General features: G+C 40.4%; 2 protein-coding genes across 4 annotated transcripts in view; one reads left to right on the top strand and one right to left on the bottom strand.

Annotated features, from left to right (window-relative positions):
• Positions 1-4,548: 4,548 nt before the first annotated feature.
• GABRA6 (gamma-aminobutyric acid type A receptor subunit alpha6) overlaps positions 4,549-15,997 on the bottom strand; it is a 32,238-nt gene continuing 20,789 nt past the window's right edge. For all 3 annotated transcript variants that reach the window (XM_028717414.2, XM_077924421.1, XM_077924419.1), the window contains 2 exons: positions 10,995-11,258; positions 4,549-7,163 (listed from right to left, as the gene is read on the bottom strand). In XM_028717414.2, coding sequence (XP_028573247.1) covers positions 7,113-7,163; positions 10,995-11,258 — 315 coding nt within the window. In that variant the 3' untranslated portion in view covers positions 4,549-7,112. The remainder of the gene's footprint in view (positions 7,164-10,994; positions 11,259-15,997) is intronic.
• GABRB2 (gamma-aminobutyric acid type A receptor subunit beta2) overlaps positions 14,842-15,997 on the top strand; it is a 190,807-nt gene continuing 189,651 nt past the window's right edge. The window contains exon 1 of the mRNA XM_077924418.1: positions 14,842-14,942. The gene's annotated coding sequence lies outside the window, so the exon portion shown is untranslated. The remainder of the gene's footprint in view (positions 14,943-15,997) is intronic.

The following is a 15,997-nucleotide window of genomic DNA, read 5'->3' as shown; positions in this document are numbered from 1 at the left end:
GGAAGTAATAGTGCCACTGTATTCTGCTCTAGTCAGACCTCACCTGGAGTACTGTGTCCAGTTCTGGACACCACAGTTCAAGAAGAACACTGACAAACTGGAACGTGTCCAGAGGAGGGCAACCAAAATGGTCAAAGGCCTGGAAACGATGCCTTATGAGGAACGGCTAAGGGAGCTGGGCATGTTTAGCCTGCAGAAGAGGAGGTTAAGGGGTGATATGATAGCCATGTTCAAATATATAAAAGGATGTCATATAGAGGAGGGAGAAAGGTTGTTTTCTGCTGCTCCAGAGAAGCGGACACGGAGCAATGGATCCAAACTACAACAAAGAAGATTCCACCTAAACATTAGGAAGAACTTCCTGACAGTAAGAGCTGTTCGACAGTGGAATTTGCTGCCAAGGAGTGTGGTGGAGTCTCCTTCTTTGGAGGTCTTTAAGCAGAGGCTTGACAACCATATGTCAGGAGTGCTCTGATGGTGTTTCCTGCTTGGCAGGGGGTTGGACTCGATGGCCCTTGTGGTCTCTTCCAACTCTATGATTCTATGATTCTATGAAATAGAATTGTTTTGACAGGCCTTGAGGCCTATCAGCAGAAGGAGCTGTAAAGTGCTTTGGCTTTGTTTTGGTTAGTACAGCCAACTAGTTGCGAATTTTAATTTACATAATTGTTGGGTTTAGGAAACACGGGTGTTTTAATGTCCATCACTTAAATATAATATAGTAGAAAATATTGTCTGTGCATTTTAGATGGAGACATATCAAGGGGAGACTGATACGGACACAATGATTAGAGGGAAGTGATATGATGACCGTCTTGGGTTGCAGTTGGTGCTCCATTGAGAGCCAGCATGGTGTAGTGGCTAAGAGCAGTAGACTCATAATCTGGTGAACCAGGTTCGCTTCTCCGCTCCTCCACATGCAGCTGCTAGGTGACCTGCTGGTCAAACTTCTATGAAATCTCTCGGCCTCACTCAGCTCACAGAGTGTTTGTTGTAGGGGAGGAAGGGAAATGAGATTGTTAGCCGCTTTGAGACTCCTTCAGGGGAGTGAAAGGTGGGATATCAAGTCCAAACTCTTCTTCTTTTTCTATAGAAGAATGGGTTGCAGAGAAACCTGGATGTAGCAGAGCAGACTGGGCAACGTTAGATTCCTGGATCCATCCCATTTTCCTTCAAGTTTTCTTAAATTAACCATAAGAAATTGCTGTAGTTTGGCCTGGATAATATCATTTATTGCTACTGTGCTGCTTTTCTCGTTATTGTGGTATTTTGTTTTCAAATGGACAGGCATTGAAAGGGAAGTGGTAAAAGGGGAACAGTCTACTATACACCTCATGATTTTGCCTTAATTCTATGCAATCTATCTCAGGCTCAGTAACCCCTAATGTGCATTTTCCCAAACTTTATATTCTTTTACATGTTTCCTACATGTATAGAGTGACCATCTTACGTTGCTAGGCTACTAATAGTGTTATTCAAGGGGTGTATGTGGAGTAGGGATGGGGAAGAAATTTGTTTCCATTCACATTTAAAGGCAAATCTACCTAAAAGGTGAATTGTACCTGAAACAAAATGCCATCTGAAACACATTCATCCTTCATAACTCACACTTCTCTGAATTTTGCAAGCTCTCTAATAACATAAAATGGGTACAAAAACATACGTAAAGTGTGCCTAAAATGCATATATTAGCGAAAATGAGAACAAAAATGCATGACATTAGATAAATTTGCTTGCAAAAATGTGTACATTTGACAAAATTGCATAAAATGTGGTATACTAGGGTGGAAAATGCACAAAATTGCTTTTAGCAAATTCTCAAACTGGAAAAAAAACTTAAAGTTGGATAAATGAGAAACCAAAATCAGAGTTTCACCCATCCGTAGTCTGAAGATAAATAATGGGAAAGGGATCTCTGCCTGTCACAACCTAACCCTTTAACGATCAAGAATGATCAGTTCTGAAACCTGAAAATCAAGTAGAAAGCCCTATGACGTCTGCCTCACCAGTATCACACAGTCTTGTTTCTGAATTTCAGTATCAATTGTTGCAGCAAGCTTGGCAGAGTAATATACAATGCATTCCCTTTTATAACAATGAAAAGAACTATTCTTTTATCAAGATTATTGTTTAGAACGATAGCAAAAAAATAAGTAGGCAAAATGACATCTACTATAAGACCCACCTCTGTTGGGTGTTGCAAGTTTTGCTAGCACAAACTTGCACACATGCATTAACTGAAACCAATCCAATTAAAATATAGCACCTTTGTTTTGCTACACTTTGCCTCTCAGCAGAACTGAACAGATTCATGTGGTTGTAAAATAGTCCATTTTTATAGACAATTTTCACAGTTTAAGACAGAATTGGCATGGCTGTCTTTAAAACAAAAATAACAACCTCTCTCTGCATCCAATCTGTCTTTTGAAGTCAAGCCATTCTTTTGTAAAGGTATTCTCCTTGAGCATGGTCAGCTTAGGCCTTCCTCACACGCCAGGATGCATGTGAAACAGAGCCTGGCATTTTTATTTTTATTCTTAAAGTTCCCTCTCTATTGTGTTTTATTATTAGAATCACTTATATACCACCTTTCAGGGCACAAATCCTTTCAAGGCATAAAACAATACGAAATACCCTTAAAACGATATTGGCTCTTCCAGCATAAAAATATGACAGAATAAAAAAAAAAGTAAACCAGCAGAAATAAAATGCTCAGTGAAAAGAAGAAAGTCCTTGGTGCCCATAGGCGCCGACTCCGAGGGACTGAGGCACTTTGAGGGCCCCAATGTTGTTTTGTTTTTGAGGGGGCCGGCCCCCTCCAGTTGTGCCAGAAGTTTGACAGTTCCCTAGGTGAGAAACCAGAGCAGGTTTATCTAGTCACTGTTGGGCCATTATTGATGGCTGCTTGTGAAGGTCATTCCGGTGTCTTGGTGGCAAGGAACATCATTAACCTGTTCAGAGAAGTTTTTAATGTTTGATGTTTTATTATGCCTTTAATACAGTGGTACCTCGGGTTACATATGCTTCAGGTTACATACGCTTCAGGTTACAGACTCCGCTAACCCAGAAATAGTGCTTCAGGATGAGAACAGAAATTGTGCTCCGGCGATCTGGCAGCAGCAGGAGGCCTCATTAGCTAAAGTGGTGCTTCAGGTTAAGAACAGTTTCAGGTTTCCGGAGCGAATTAAGTACTTAACCTGAGGTACCACTGTAATCTGTTGGGCGCCACCCAGAGTGGCTGGAGGAACCCAGTCGGATGGGCGGCAAATGAATAATACAATATTATTATTATTATTATTATTATTATTATTATTATTATTATTATTATTATTAGCTGTGCTCAGCTAACAGCTTTGAGAGGCACAAATTGTGCAGGCCTGTTCTAGACAGAGCCTTACAGTGCAATCTTATACATATGTATAGAGTTCAATGGGGCTTCCTCTCAGATTGCAATCTTCATCATTTTCACTCGGTGTGGAGTTCCTTGTAGCCCTTAGTCTGACATCACTATGCAGTCAATGGTGGAGTCCATAGAATCAAGGTCAATTGAAGAGGCTGAGCATGTGGTCAGATCTAAAGGTATCATACTTATGACAAGCCATTGATCTAAATATATCGCTGTCTGGTGGAGAAATGAATTGATTGTCTTCTCTTGCTGAAGATGCCAACATGTTTCATATCATATTATTCAGTGATGACAGCATTGTGTAATTAGCTTCCCTCCCACACTCCCATTTCTCTCTCATTTCAGAATTATGCAGAGATTGGATTTCTCTTTCAGCCTCTGTTTAACATCATACGATGATGATACCCAAGACAGATTCTGGATCGATTGCATCAGATACAAACTGCCAGTAACATCTTCTGCGTAAGTTCACTGGGGAAAACTTGATTCATGTATGAGTTTTGCAGCAGGATTCAGGAAAAATGCAACCATGCTATTTGAGTACTTTTTATATGGACTATGCATCTTCTAATCCAGGAGTGAGGAACATGTGGTTCTCTGGAAGCTGTTGGAGTCCCATCAGCCCCAGCCAGCATGGTCAGTGGTCAGGAATGATGGGACCTGTAATTCAGCAATGTCTGGAAGGCCGCAGCTTCCACATCCTTGATCTAACAAACAGAATTAACTATGTAGCCCTTCACAGATGGCTGAAATGCCTGGGGAACTGAGCGCTTGTAAGGAGATTGCATCCACTATCCTGCCCGTAACTTCTCAGACATTGGAAGTTCTGTTGCAAACCAAACCTTTTTGTGTACAAGTTGTGTAGGCTATTTAAGATGCATCAGAGACCCTCTATTTTGGAGATTCTCCAATTATACAAATGAAGCCTACACATATATTATTATAATATATAATAAATTATTATTATGACCGGTACCATAAAGTGTGCCGCGTATAATGTTTCAGTTATGCTTTCCATTGGTAAAACTATGGGGTTGTCATGCAGGTTTTGTACATAAAAGTAGGGAATTCATGTGTTATCTATAATTGGGTACATTGAAAATGCTCACGATTTTTATTTAGTCTTTTGTACTGCTGTCAGAGCTTTATTTTCTTCTATTTTTAATTATTATGACAAAATACAGAAATAAATACATTCATTCTCATTCACCTCCCCCCCAATGTAATATATCCTTAGTTATATTTTATTGTAACAAGCTATATCACACTATTTTAAAACTGTGATTGAATATTTACAGATGTACATATAATATATATACATTACAGTTGTTAAATTAGATTCATTTTCCAAAGTGACTTTTTACTAACAATAGTAAAATAAAATAAGAGATGATTCCTTTTAAAATTCTTCTACTGTAATGTACAATAGTGCAGCATGTGCATTCCCTTGGGGGTTGGGATATGAGAGCCCTCCCTCCCTTTGCATGTAGCAGCAGAACTGTAAAAGGAAGAGGTGAGAATCACTTGCAGTTTCTCTTCCGTCATTTCCTGTACTGTACTAAAAAGCCTTTAGCCACACAGTGCTTTGAACAGAATATAGAGTACATAGAGTACATTGTGCCATTTGTCACGCTACGGACTCCCAAACTAGCATTCACTGGAAGGAAAACGAGCTGAAACAATTTGGTTAGCAAAGTTTTCTCCCATTACATTCAGGATCATAAAATCTCAGAAGCATGTCCCAAAAATGTGTGTTATAAAAGTGTTACAACAGACTGGAATACCTCCAGATAAAATAAAAGGGAGCCACTAAACTTGTTGGCAATACTTTGTATGTTATATAAAAACAAACGAAAAATACAGATGCAACTGAACAGAGAATGCCAACATTGAATGGTTCAGCTTCTTTCAAGCAATTTACACATTCATAATTGTAGATCTTTCTTCTTAAAAAAATTAATCGGGGGGGGGATGCATACAGTAGGATGAAAATGCATAGCAGAATGAAATGTGCAGCATTCATCTTTAAAATATATATATTAATCTTTTGCTAGTTCTAAGCCAAATTCTCACCTGGTGTTTATCAACAATTTCATTAATCTCAGTAGAATTATAACTTTCCCATTAGCAATAGCATGCATCTTAATCTACAGCTCACTTGAGGTGAAGCATGAGAACTTCACTGTGTTTATTTCTCCAGACTAGATGGCTCTAGACATTACAGATTATGTAAAAAAACACCAACCTTTATGTGACAGCATGTGTTGGTGTATCAAGATCCTTTTTTTTTTAATGTAGTCTTTTACTAATGTGCAGAAGCACATGTGCACTTCAATGCAACATTGCCCCCAAAGATGTGGGTGTCGCGTAAGGGGGAAAAGGTTCAAGTGAGCTGGAAGACCCAAAAACAATGTGCATGCTTCAGTTCTGGATTGAGTTCTAGAAAGCTTCCTGCTTAAACTGGAGTTGAAGAGGAGTAAAATCTGAAAAGGGAGAAACAACCCACCCCTTTCAGCCCAGCACATTTGGCTGCCTGAAGCAGAGCCCCATTGGCAGTGTTGCCTCTTTGTTAAGGTCAACTCTTTAAAAGTCTTTTCAAATCGTTCAGATATAGATTCCTCCCCCTCATCTCTCCTACCCAGAACCTCACTTTGCAGCCTATCTTGCCCTGCTACTAGAAGGAACTGAAAGACCAGCATAAGCACCAGAAAAACCCAGCCCCCTGCTTCATAACATCCATGTGAGGTTCGATGGCACATTTTTATGGAAGAGAGCATAAAGAGTGTTTCATCCTTACCCTGCCCAGATTCTCCCAGGAAAGTGTTCCCAGTGGTTAATTTTTTTTATCCCACCTGCATTCTAAAACTTGGAGAGTGCAGGGGTTGCACGAAGGAAAGTCTTTGTGCATTGGCTTCCACCAGCACATCAGCTTAGTTGCATCTGGCCCCAAGTTGTGCATGAAAGGAAGCTTGCAGATCCTGCTCTTGTATGAATTTCATTTATTCATTTATCAAAAGTTATACATCACCTTAAAAAAATCTAAAAGACCTTGACTTAAGCAGGGTACATAAAGGATGTTAAGGTGTTATTCTGAGTCTGGTTTGCTTTGTTACAAAATGCTACCATCCCTGGAATATTTAAATACAGCATTAGCTCATGTTTTCCCATTTAACTTGGTAGGACAAAGGCTGCAGTCCTATGCACATTTACCAGGGAGTAAGCCTCACTAAATTTTGCAGGACTTACTCATGAGTAAGTGCTCATAGAATCAGGTTATAGGTCAGCTTAATTACAAGTGGGCTGGTCTGAATTTTTTGGTTAAGTGGCAGCCTCTCACCCTGATTTTTGTGCCAGTATTATTCCACAACCATGCTATGCAATTTGATACATGGCCTAGAACAGCACCTTGTAGGGAGCAAGAATTTGAGCATAAGTAAATAATTAAGCCCAAGCTTCAGCCCTGAGCTATTTAGCAAATGAGCTAAAACACAAAGGGAATCAATAGAAGGACTTGTTCCAGTTATCACCCTCCATGGGGTACATACTTTACATGGATTGTGCCGTCTGTGTGCCAAGAGTTCATAGTGATGTCTTCAAACACTGAAGTATTTTACATTCAGTGACCAGAGCCCCACAATTGTCTTTAGAACCAGTCACTTAGCCCGGTGAGTCTTTTGGTCCTTTGTCACACCTGAGTTTGCAGCCATCAGTTGGTTTGATGGTCATTTCGAAGATGCATGGCAGTAGGTTCAAAAAACTGAAAGAAAAGAGTCAAAGGAAAATTCAGTAAAATACTCCCTACAGGGCAGTCAATCAGCAACACAGGTGCTATTGATTTTCATTTGTCTCAGAAGACCTAAATCAGCAACTTATTGTATGGAAGAATCGTAGCTGACGTGACTCAATAAGGCCCAATACGAAGTGTGCATGGCAATGACTCTCTAGCTATTTCTTTTCTACACATTCCCCTCCCACCTGCCTAGTAACTGAAATGTAGCTCGATAAAGGCTTACATGTGAATAATTCTGAAGTTCATGCTTAAAAGTTTTAAGAACTGTGCCATTGTCCACATGCCTTGTTTTCAAAGCACATGGGGGAAATGGGTCACCTGACGTCACTGTGATGTCAGGTGAGCAACCCCACCAACCTGTCAAACATGGCCCATTAGGGGTGGGGGAGACAAGAATCCAGCCCATCAGTCAGATCCAGTTCTCCACCTTGTTTACAACACACAACTTTTTATTTTATTTTTCATCTTTTTGAAACAAAGAGCAAACAAGTACGGTGGTACCTCGGGTTACAAACACCTTAGATTACAAACACTTCAGGTTACAGACTCCGCTAACCCAGAAGTAGTACCTCAGGTTAAGAACTTTACCTCAGGATGAGAAAAGAAATCATGCGGGGGCGATGGGGCGGCAGAGGGTGGCCCCATTAGCTAAAGTGGTACCTCAGGTTAAGAACAGTTTCAGGTTAAGAAAAGACCTCCGGAACGAATTAAGTTTGTAACCAGAGGTACCAATGTATATGTTCCATTGTCATTGTGCTGGCATCCGTCTTCCTCGGAAGAAAATGGAGGAGCACGCCTTTGGGGGTGAAGTCAAGCTGTTGGGAGGTTGCAGACCCTGCTGTGGCTGTAGCGACCGATGTGGGAGAGACATGTTTTGTTGCAGCTAGGGGAAATGAAAATGTCCAGTTGTGCTGCTGCAGATGCACCATGTAGTTTCTTCTCTCTGTGTTCCTCCCAGCGGATATTTCATTATCATTGCAAATTAGACAATATACCGTAGGTATACTTATACTTTATACTTAATAATGCTCTTTGGCTGGTTGTTTCCAATAACAGTGTAAAACCCAGCTTCCTAGTATTCCTGTGTCATTGGATTTCCTGGTCAACAGGGTCCATGACCTCCCTCCCCCCCAAGCTTAATTTCCTTTTCTTTTCATCACATTAAATAATATATTCTTCCTCCTCATTGTAAGGCTTTCCCTCTCCCCCCACTTTTCCTTGTACTCATAACTTCCTGTTCTCTCAAACCATCCTTTATCTAGCCTGTTTACTCTTTTACCCATCCTATCTTTCATTTTTCCTTTTCTGACCCTTCTGTCTGCTCTTGAATTCCTCTTTCCACTCAGCCCCCAGATTGCAGCTCTGGGGTTGCAACCTCCCTGGACTCCTCTCTCTCCCGCCCAACAAAGCATACAGTTACAGTGTGACGTTTATCTTCAGCAAAAAAAAATCTTATGCTTTTCTCTCAGAAACTGTGCTGTTGATAAACATTCTGATAGTCAAATTCCCTGGCATCCTGAAAGCTCAGCTAAAGACCTGGATGAGTGGTGGCTTGAAGACTAAAATATTCATTTGTCTATTTAAAAAAAATGTTTATAAACTTTTTTATTTTAGGTCCACATTTTTTTGTAGCAAATCTTCTTGGAGTGAGAGAATATATTTGTGGCATTTCCAAAAATTAATGTTCTTTTGTCCCTAATTCTACATTCACACAGGCAGCTTCTTTAATGGAATGGAAAGGAAAATCCGTACTCCATCAATCTCTGTATTTGGCTTGTGACTGTCTGTGCTAGTTTGCAAAGTGGTAAATCCCACTGTGATTACCAGAAGTGTGTGTTTGCATTAGATAAACTATGAAATATATGGCATTCGTCCAAAGTCATGTGCGTATGATAGAGAAGCTGTGTACTGCAACATTCCATCTAAATTAATTGCAAATTGATCTTGCGTAGAAGGGGATGTCTGTCCTCTTAAAACAATGATATTAATACTTTGATTTTGCAAATTATAAACATCACCAGGCATGCTTCTGTAATTAAACATCTGTCAGCATTTCAGTGGCAAACCCATATTTCCCCATGGCAGCAAAACCTGACTTTCACAAAGTGCTGTAGTCTAAATACCTCCGCTTATAATTTTACCTTGGAGATTGTGTTTTGAATTTGTCACTTTGCCCCAGATAAATTACACTTGAAGAAACACTATGTGGGATTTTTAAACCACACAACCAACCAATTACTCCTCAAATGGAATTCTTTTACTGTGCCTGAAGATCTAGGCTACCACCATACAGTTAGGAAGCAACTTATTTCCCCAGGAGTCGTTATTCCTGTTTGTGGGGAAACATGATTTAGCTTCATAGATAATTTCACTGTAAGTAGATTTTCAGTTTTAAAATGCCCACCCCATATCAACCAAATATATTATAATATTACATTGCCAGGTATTATTATTATTTATTCCTTGTGAACAGGGGTGTGGAGCTTGTAGGCTGTTTTCAAATATAACTGGATGCTTCCTAATGCTTTTATTATCACATATGAAGAGTCAAGTGACATCAGCAAGTTCATAGGTGATGGTAATCATATGAGGGTTCAAGGCAGCAGACTGTTCTATCCATCCTAGGGGCAGCCAATATGATGCACTGTAGATGTTGCTGTGCTACAGCCCCCATCAATATTGACCACTGGCCATCTTGCCTGGATGGAAGTTTGGAGACCCAACAACATCTGAAGGGCTCTACATTGATTACCCCAATTCACCCCGTCTCCTGGTCAGATTAGCTGGTGACTCCCAAAGCAAACCACCAGGTGTTCATCTGGCTTTAACTTCTGAACAACCATTGCATTTGTATTGCCATCATTAGCTACTTTTAAGTACTGTTTGGTGGAAAGGCAAGATACAAATTTAACAAACAAATACAAAATAAACATATTGGCTTGGATCCTAAAGAAAAGTTAACTTGAGGGAGTTTACAGAAGGAAAGTTCTGTATCCCATCCCTGGCCTACAACCCCACCCCATGCCCCATTGTTCAGGAGAGGCCCCAGACCCTATAGAGAGGCTGGCAGGGGTGTTGCAGGAGAGAAGGAATGTGAAACTTTCTTATCTTAGGAGTCAAGCTATATATTCTCTAGCGCTGTCTGTCTGTCTGTCTGTCTCTCTTTCTCTCTCACTGTGTATACACCGCGCTGTGCAGAAGGAACTCCTGCAGGAGCCAGCTTGCCCAGTCACTTTAATAGAAAAAGAAAATCCATGCTTGCACCTTCCCTTTTCATGAATTGATTTTTTCCTCTGTCAAAATGAAAAGTAAATCCCTTTTGGTCATGGCCTTGACCATGACTTTAAGATACCAACTACAGTAAGCCTGCAAGACAAAGTTCTCCACTTCCCATTTATTTACCGGTAATTCCATCCACCCAGCAGGTTTTCCTTGCATACCAGGCTTTGGGAAGGAGGTGTGAGGGCTCTGGAAGTGTCCCAGAGGCTGGTAACGAAGGCACCTCCTCACTTACTTGGGTCTTGGAAGGTCGAGGGAGGGCTCTGGGAAGCTCTCAGGGGCCTCCCGTGACCTTCTCAGATCACAGTAAGCAGCAGTCCACTTTGTGGAGGCAGTTCCAGCGGTTCTTGACTTTGTGCAATTTGGCCTTTGGGCATGGACCCCCGGAACCAAACTCTTACAGCACTTGTATGTGGTGGGCCCATGGTATATCTATTCATTCAAAAACTTCTCCTTTAGTGTTAAATTCAGCTCAGTACAGATTCAGGTTTCATATTGCTGGAGAATACGGCTACTCACTTCCATAGTGTCCTTTGAAAGGTAAACCACCCAGTATACCAGGTTGAATCCTGCAAATGCCACTGGAAAGAGGATCCTGGAGTACTGATCTATTTTACTCGTGCCTCCAATTAGTGGTGGTGGCGGTGGTGGCGGCGGCGTAGTAACAGATGTCTGTTGACTTTGAGATGCACTATTGGACAACATGCTTGTTTCAAGGGACTGATCTGTTTGAGATGTCATAGAGTTGACTCGTTTCTTCAAGTTGCAGTTGGAGTCGGAGTGCTACAAGGAGAAATATGGTTATGACACAGTTTGCAAGAAACTCGGCTCTGTGGTTTTATTCACCATACTTAATATTTAAGAATATTAAATTCTTGTTTTCTCCTCTTCCATTTTTTAATCATTCTCCCACCCCCTAGCTGCCACTGCCTGCTCTAAAATCAACATGAAACAAACAAGCACAGAAACACTGGAAGTCATTGTTGTCACCCTTGAAGTCTATGTATCTGCATCTTATCCCTCTGATCTCCATTCTTTGTTGCAGGTTATATTTGGTGGAATGCTCTGACATGAAATGAGAAAACATCCTTACAGAAGAATCCAGAGGCGACATATTTTGTTGTCTGTATGTTTTTAAAAAGGAATATTGGAAGAAAGCCAACAACTGTTTTATTTCTGTAGCGAACTGCACTTCCCTCTAATAAACTGTAATTTTCCAAGGACAAATTCAAACATCAAATATTGCATTCACTTAAAAACTGAACCAAAATGGTCTCCATATGCTGTCCCCCTCTCCTATAATTTTCTAGCAACCTCTCCTTTCTGGACTTGAAGAATACTCTCAATTTCCACCTCTACTGAATGCAAATTATTATATGGCTTGAGTCTTTGCTTTGTTTTCCACATCTTGCTATGGCCTGCAGCATTTACAACAGCAGTTTGGGGCTAATATGTTTAAGAGTCATTTCATGTTGTGTGTCACCCAGCAAGGATACATAATTGTGCATGAGTGTCTGCAAGGGAGGCTTGAGGACAAACACATTTAAGAGTGGAAGAAACCAAACAGAGCCTCAACGCTCACTACTGAGGGGATACAGTCACGGATGCAAGCAGGAGAGTGAAGCTTTCGGTTCAAAGCAATGGGAGCCCCAACACTGGTTCTGGACTAAGTGCTTTCACCTGGTTTTGCTCTGCATTGCCAAGTGTTCTTCATAAAATAGAAATGCTTTGGAAATTTTGCCGGTCTAAATTTCTCTCAAGATTCTGGATTATATGATCTTATTTCTGAAGTGAAGCCAATGCAGTCCGGGTTCTCCTTTGTCCCACTGTTGCTTTTTCAAAATTTGCAAACTGCACAGTTTGCCACAGATTTCAGTTCCTTTGGTCCTCTCTTGGGACGTCCCCCTCTCCCTTTCTCTGTATTGATGATGTGCACATGGGCTTTACAAAACACTATTAAAAAACAGCTGTCAGCAGTTTAAGGATTACATCAAGATTTGATTTGTTCTATGTTTTACTGATGTAGAAAGGATAGTTGTATGCTTCAGTGGTCAATAAAATCTGGATATGAGTGTATAGTTATTTCTATTATTATTATTATTATTATTATTATTATTATTATTATTATTATTATTATCATCATCATCATCATCATTTCTATACAGCTTTATATTTTTAAGAAAAAAGTCCAAAGGGGTTTACAAACTACATTAAAACATGAAATAAAACAATCCAGAATAAAACATTACTGGAGAAAGTCAAATATAAAGTTCATATTCCAAGCTATATAATTAACAAGAAACAAAAATATTATCTTACCAATTTAAAAATAAAGCATTACAAAGGAAATCAACTACAAAATGCACATTTAATGCAGCAAAGTTAACAATATATATATATTGAACTTTTCATAAGAAAAACCCTCTCCCACTATGCAGCAATCAGCACTGTGTAAAGTGGGGAACAGTGGAGGAGACAGCCTGAGGGTGGAATTGAGGCACATAGGCGTTTCCTCTGCAAAACCTCCCACTTCACTAACAAACACATCTCAGAACCAGAATAATCTTCCGAGGCCTTTGCTGGCTGTGGTGCAGACTCATGGTGGCAAACTCATTACCAAACAGAGATGCAAACTTTCCCACAGGGAAAAAGAATTAACGCAACATGTTAATTGCATTAAATGTAAACACACTTTTCAATTATTTAAATGTATGCAGATTTTTAAATTGAGACTGAAAAAGGAAAACAAAAGGCCTAATGCAGCTGTCTCAGTAGCAAAAAAAAAAAAAATGGGTCTGTTCTTAGACAGGTCTCTTGCTTTCCTTAGTAACTGCCCACATCTCTACAGGGAAGACCTCTTTGTCATACGCAGGTCATGGTCATTGATAGAGAAAGCTGGCACATGATGGGATTATTACCAAGTGATCTGTTTACCTGAATTGGCCCTGGGGGAATATTGGGAAGCTTATGAAGCTCATCTCCGCTGCTGTTCCCTGCCAGTGATCTGATAGTGTGATACAGTGATAGCACCAAGCTTTTCCATTGCAAAAGCAAAAGTTTCATTCCGTGCTACACAGCAAATGCCACTGACAACTTGATGGCGTCAACTTAAGACCTAGTCCTCCCCAACTCCATTCATCCCTGCCTGTGGAACATACTAGCAGGGGCTGATAGCACACCAAAGCACTTGCCAGGTTAGAGAAGGCCGGCTTAAGTGCTGTGCTTAAGCACTGGCTCCACAGTTACAAATTAGCCATCCAGGAGGCAAGCCTGTTCTAAAATATCCACTGTATTATTGCATCTTTGGTTAGAATATTCACATAAAGAGGTACAGTGGTACCTCGGGTTAAGAACTTAATTTGTTCTGGAGGCCCGTTCTTAACCTGAGGTACCACTTTAGCTAATGGGTCCTCCCGCTGCCACCGTGTGATTTCTGTTCTCATCCTGAAGCAAAGTTCTTAACCCGAGGTACTGTTTCTGGGTTAGCAGAGTCTGTAACCTGAAGCATCTGTAACCTGAAGCATCTGTAACCCAAGGTACCACTGTATATAGAACATGAGAGTCTGTCTCTCCCTCTCTATCAATACACGAAGCCTTCACACTTTTGAAAGTAGAGATGGAACTTCTGCTACAATCCTCTTCCTCGCTGCACATATATTCACTCATGCGCTACAGACTGCCATAATAAAAGGACGTACAGAGAACACAAGGATATCTTCATATCCCAGCAATCCTGAGACAAACTCCCAAAAAGCTAAGCTAAGGGGGAGGAGAGATTGGAGAGAGTTCCCATTTCAATAGCAACTGCCAGCACCTCCTAATAGAGGCCTCTTTCAGAAATGGAATGGAAATACAGCATTTGGATATATGCACAGGATCCCCAGTGATGGGGATAATTGGGTGTTCTCCCATCGTATTTGATTTTCAGAAAGAGAAGATCTTCTAGTGACCTACTTTTCTGCAGACCAAACAAACCCAGCCACCCCTGCTCCCCCCCCCCACCTCCCCATTCTAAAATGTCCATTTCTTGAATCGTCATTCCTTCGCCACTCACATTAAGCCAAATAACTGGCAGGGGAAATGCTTTGCAGAAGGTTCTAAAGTCTACATGTATATATATACGATGGGGCTCTGCCTATCAGGAACACAGATGTCTGATTTTCTATTTTTCCTCCTACACAGCAAGCCGAAGACAGATTTAAAGGGGAGATCATCCAGAGATGTGTCACAGAGGCAGAAAGAGGGTTATCCATGTCCACTTGCACTAATCATCATAATAATCCTGCTCTATAAATGGAGTCTTTGAGCCACTGCTTTCAGTCACAGTCACTTTCAGATTTGGCTTGAGGTGCCTTTGCTTTACCAAAGGAATGAAAGCGCTGCGGCCTGCCTGATTAGAATCCTTGTCCCTTCCGCCCGTGAACAGAGTTACACCGCATGCTAATCGCAGCACCATGTCACACACAGGTAGGCCCAGAATTCTGGGGCCTTCTTCCAGTTCTGTTTATGATGGATGGAGGGGGGGAGGGAGGAGGGTCAACAATGTCAGGATAAGCAGGAAAGCTTTGGACCAAACCCAGTCTTTCACGTTCCAGCAAAAATTCAGAATGGATATCCACTTCTATTACAAACACTGCCCGTGCCATAACAAGCAACTACAGATGGTTTCTTAGTGGGAATTATTTCTAATGGATGAAAGGAAATCTCATGGACCCTGGGTCAATTCATATATTATATAAATAGTGACCCTTACTTTCATCCATGGCAGTTAAGCTGGGGTGTTAGTGTTGGTTTTAGCTGTTAAGTGTTCTCAACTTGAATTTCTATGAGATTTTATATTTCTTCTTAGTATGCTAATACTTTCCCCAAGAGGGCAATAAATTTGAGCACATTTCTTAGATATGTCTGAGTGCAGATGAGGGCTTGAGATCTTAAAATGCAGCTACTATACTTTATTGCATTGCATTCTGCTAACACTTGTACTAACTTATTTTGAAGGTATTATTTATTCACCCTGTACTTTAAAGAGGCAATTTATACCTACCATTCTATATTTCTGTGGAATACTTTCAATGGGTATTCATATTAAAATATCACCAAATTGTGTCCGCTTTGTGCTATGGATATTTGATTCCTGCTATCAGTGCAACTTGTAGTCAGGCAGTCACATAAAATGAATACTTCTCTATGTTCCTAGATGCCATAAAAAGTTTACACCAAGACATCAATATAGTTATTATTTCTACTTTACATATATCTGTGAATTATGTACCTTAGTGGCATCTCCAGTAAAGTTAAAAGAAATCAATTACAATAACATCAAATTGGCAGTCAGGAAATGGACCTCTCTTATTTCCTCTGTAATGTATTAGATTCAGGATATAGGTGTTTGATGTTGTAATGCTATTGTGGGGGGAAATCAGATTATTACCTTTGCTCAATATGCATGCTTCACATTTAACAAGCAGATATATCACTAGAAGAGCCTTTTGGCATAATTGCCATAGATTGCCAATAGATTT

This window comes from Podarcis muralis, chromosome 2 (genome assembly GCF_964188315.1).
Source record: "Podarcis muralis chromosome 2, rPodMur119.hap1.1, whole genome shotgun sequence".
Taxonomy (NCBI): Eukaryota; Metazoa; Chordata; class Lepidosauria; order Squamata; family Lacertidae; genus Podarcis; species Podarcis muralis.
The sequence above is the reverse complement of the archived record's forward strand: the minus strand, read 5'-3'. Positions and strand labels throughout refer to the sequence as shown.